The following is a 2500-nucleotide window of genomic DNA, read 5'->3' as shown; positions in this document are numbered from 1 at the left end:
TTCTACCACCTACTCTTGCATCGTTTTACTCCCATTAACCCCCCCCCCCCCCCTCCTCTACTCTTGCATCATTTTACCCCCCAAAATTACACCCCAAATTGATGTAAGAGTTTTGAGGGGAGTTGGCTAAAAATTCCCCAGATTAACCCCCTAATCTTACATTTTTTTCTGGGGTAAGAATTCGACACGGGCTTTTTGTTTACACTTTAGGTTCAAATGCGACTCCCGACCCTGTTCACACGACATTGCTTTAATCCTCCTCAAATCTCCAATCGACTTCGTCAGCTCTGAAAACTTCCTCCCCCTCTGCCATGAGAAAGCATCGTTTGGGGCAATGATGGGTTCCTGTGGTCTTGGAACTACTTCTCTAATTGATATGAAGGATTATACTCCGAGTCTGCATGAAGTATTTTTCCAGGAATCCGATTTTTTTGATGCTGAAAGAGTTGATGGAATCCCGTGTAGACATGATTTAGGGATCAATTTTAAGTTTTCCTTTGTTTTTTAGGTCAAATTGAGTAGTTTCAAGGATTCTAAACTGTAAGGAAGGATGATTCTAAACTTAATTGCTCAAAAATTGTTTTTTATGTTCAGGCTTTGAATCTAGACGAGCCATTTTATCCCAGAAGGAATCTAATGTTGTGTTCATGGTGATTGTGAAATTAAACGTTTCTTTGATGCAACTCAATTACAAAATGCCAGAATTGCAAAACAGCCTTAAAAAATTATTTAAAAATGAAAACAAATTTGAAAAGAAATTAGTGCATCAGGTAAATGAAACCTACACTTCAACAACCTAACCTTCAAAAAACTCTAGGTTCTAGGTTCACGATTTCCACCAGAATAGTATCTTGTGATTGCTTTCATGTTAGACAGTTTAGTGACAGAGGTTTGATTTTGTAAGACTATAAAACGAACAAGTATCATGTTTCTTTCAATTTTTATTATTGCGCTCTTTTTTGTTTTTTTTTTACATTAATTCCAATTTACCAAGAGGAACTGGCTCCATGTCAGAAATTGCTCCACAAACCGGCTTTTAATGACATATAGCGAATAAAAAATTTTCTCTTTCCCTTACATGATGATAATTATCCAAATGGCAGCCAAAAACAGAAGTCGAAATCCGTAAACTTTTAAATTAAAATGCATTGTTGACGTATTTAATTAATCCTTCAGTTAATTTTCAAAGGTTGTTTACTTTGGAACAGGAAAAAAACAGCTTTTCTGTTAATTCAACTTTACGTATAGTGGTGGTAACATAACGTATTTATGCTAATACACGCCAATATATATATATATATAATATATATATATATATATATTATATATATATATATATTAGCAAATCTTAGCATAAAAACGTAATGCAGCCACTACACGTAATGTTGAAGTAACAGCAAAACGTTTTTTGCATTTAAACAAGCTGTGCAAATAAACAAGCTTTGAAAATGGACTGAAGGATTAATTAAATTATCAATATTGCAATACAAACTAAAAGTTGCTGCATTTTTATCGTACGATAAGCCTAAAAGGGACCACGATTAACGTGTTGGACAGAGGTTGTAAAAAACTATATTGTCGTCGAGTACTATATGAGTACTTCTTTATCGGGGTTTATAGTATTCAAGATTAAATATAAGCTGTAAAAAACTGTATTGAGAAAATACACTAAATTGAGTACGCTCAATTGATAGAATACGCTTAAATAACATAACCCCTATGATTTTTAATGATTGCAAAGTTGGATAATAACTAAACTTAGAGCAACATTTTGACAAAAATCAAATAAAGGACGGGTATGTATTAATAAATGTTGTTTTTTGTTAATTGGGCGATGTACTTGTTTTGTTCTAATTGGGAGATGTACAAAATTACATACATCATATATATTTATGTTAGATATGAGATTTGGGCTAAAATGAGTGCAATACGATATGAATAACCTTGATCAACTTTGCTACCGAACGCTAATTTGTGGAGCGAAAAGCCGGTCTTTTAACCGAAATATAATATTTATAGCTATTTGATAAAGTATGTTTTTTGCTACTGCATCTAGTCCAATCTCTGGAATTTAGATGAGACGGGTGATAAGTGTCTGGAGGTTGGTGGCAGAGGAAATCAGCCGCCGCTGAATCAGTCTGAAGACATTCTTTTTTAAGATGGCCAGTACTCTGTTCATGTCACAATTTACATTGGCCATTCTTAATTTTTTTAGTAAAATTTACTGCATGAAAAAATATGTACAGCTGAACCCCCGCCAACACGGTTTGCTTTTTACTGTATTGAACTTCTACTTGTATACTTGAAACAATAATTTGCATAGCAAGTTGTAACCACTAAGTGAAATCGGTTTTGTGGTAATTGCCTACAAAACAGCTTATTTATAATAGTGTGCATACTTCTATAGTGATTACCTAGAAAACTAAGACATTATTCTGCTCAGACTTAATTTTAGGCTATTAATAAGTTTTAGAATATACAAGATAAGTTTTGCCAGAGC

At 33.5% G+C, this 2500-nt stretch overlaps 1 protein-coding gene across 1 annotated transcript in view; it reads left to right on the top strand.

The window, feature by feature from the left end:
• The window catches only part of LOC142355003 (uncharacterized), a gene marked incomplete at its 3' end in the record, with an annotated part of 16961 nt that extends 16502 nt beyond the window's left edge, over positions 1-459 (top strand). The window contains exon 3 of the mRNA XM_075407314.1: positions 211-459. Within this exon, the coding sequence (XP_075263429.1) occupies positions 211-459 (249 nt within the window). The remainder of the gene's footprint in view (positions 1-210) is intronic.
• Between the last annotated feature and the right edge of the window lie 2041 nt (positions 460-2500).

This window comes from Convolutriloba macropyga, unplaced genomic scaffold (assembly GCF_964194025.1).
Source record: "Convolutriloba macropyga unplaced genomic scaffold, txConMacr16.3 SCAFFOLD_4474, whole genome shotgun sequence".
Lineage (NCBI taxonomy): Eukaryota > Metazoa > Xenacoelomorpha > Acoela > Convolutidae > Convolutriloba > Convolutriloba macropyga.
This window is presented reverse-complemented; position numbering and strand designations above follow the sequence as displayed.